This window comes from Haliaeetus leucocephalus, unplaced genomic scaffold, assembly GCF_000737465.1.
Source record: "Haliaeetus leucocephalus isolate CR32 unplaced genomic scaffold, Haliaeetus_leucocephalus-4.0 Scaffold0, whole genome shotgun sequence".
Lineage (NCBI taxonomy): Eukaryota > Metazoa > Chordata > Aves > Accipitriformes > Accipitridae > Haliaeetus > Haliaeetus leucocephalus.
Window position 1 is genome coordinate 30,319,774 of NW_010972436.1, and position 329 is coordinate 30,320,102.

The window sequence follows — 329 nt, forward strand, 5'->3', positions numbered from 1 at the left end:
CTGGCTGCGCACGGCGAAGCGGTTGACGTGCACCGGGATGGGCACCACGATCTTGGGGTTGCGGACGGGCTCACCCGAGCGGTTGCTCACGTTGCCCGCCTTGATGCGTTTCCACTTGGCGCGGCGGTTCTGGAACCAGATCTTCACCTGCACCTCGCTCAGCTTCAGGGCGTGCGCGATCTGCGAGCGCTCCGTCAGGCTCAGGTACTTCTTGCAGTGGAACTCCTTCTCCAGCTCCAGCAGCTGCTCGCTGGTGAAGGCCGTGCGCCGCCGGCGGCTCTTGCCGGCCCCGGAGCCCGGCGGGGCCTGCTCGGCCGTGGGGCCGCCCT

At 69.0% G+C, this 329-nt stretch overlaps 1 protein-coding gene across 1 annotated transcript in view; it reads right to left on the reverse strand.

Annotated features, from left to right (window-relative positions):
• The window catches only part of GBX1 (gastrulation brain homeobox 1), a 17,121-nt gene that overhangs the window by 3,296 nt on the left and 13,496 nt on the right, over positions 1–329 (reverse strand). Inside the window, exon 2 of the mRNA XM_010563665.1 lies at positions 6–327. Coding sequence (XP_010561967.1) covers positions 6–327 — 322 coding nt within the window. The remainder of the gene's footprint in view (positions 1–5; positions 328–329) is intronic.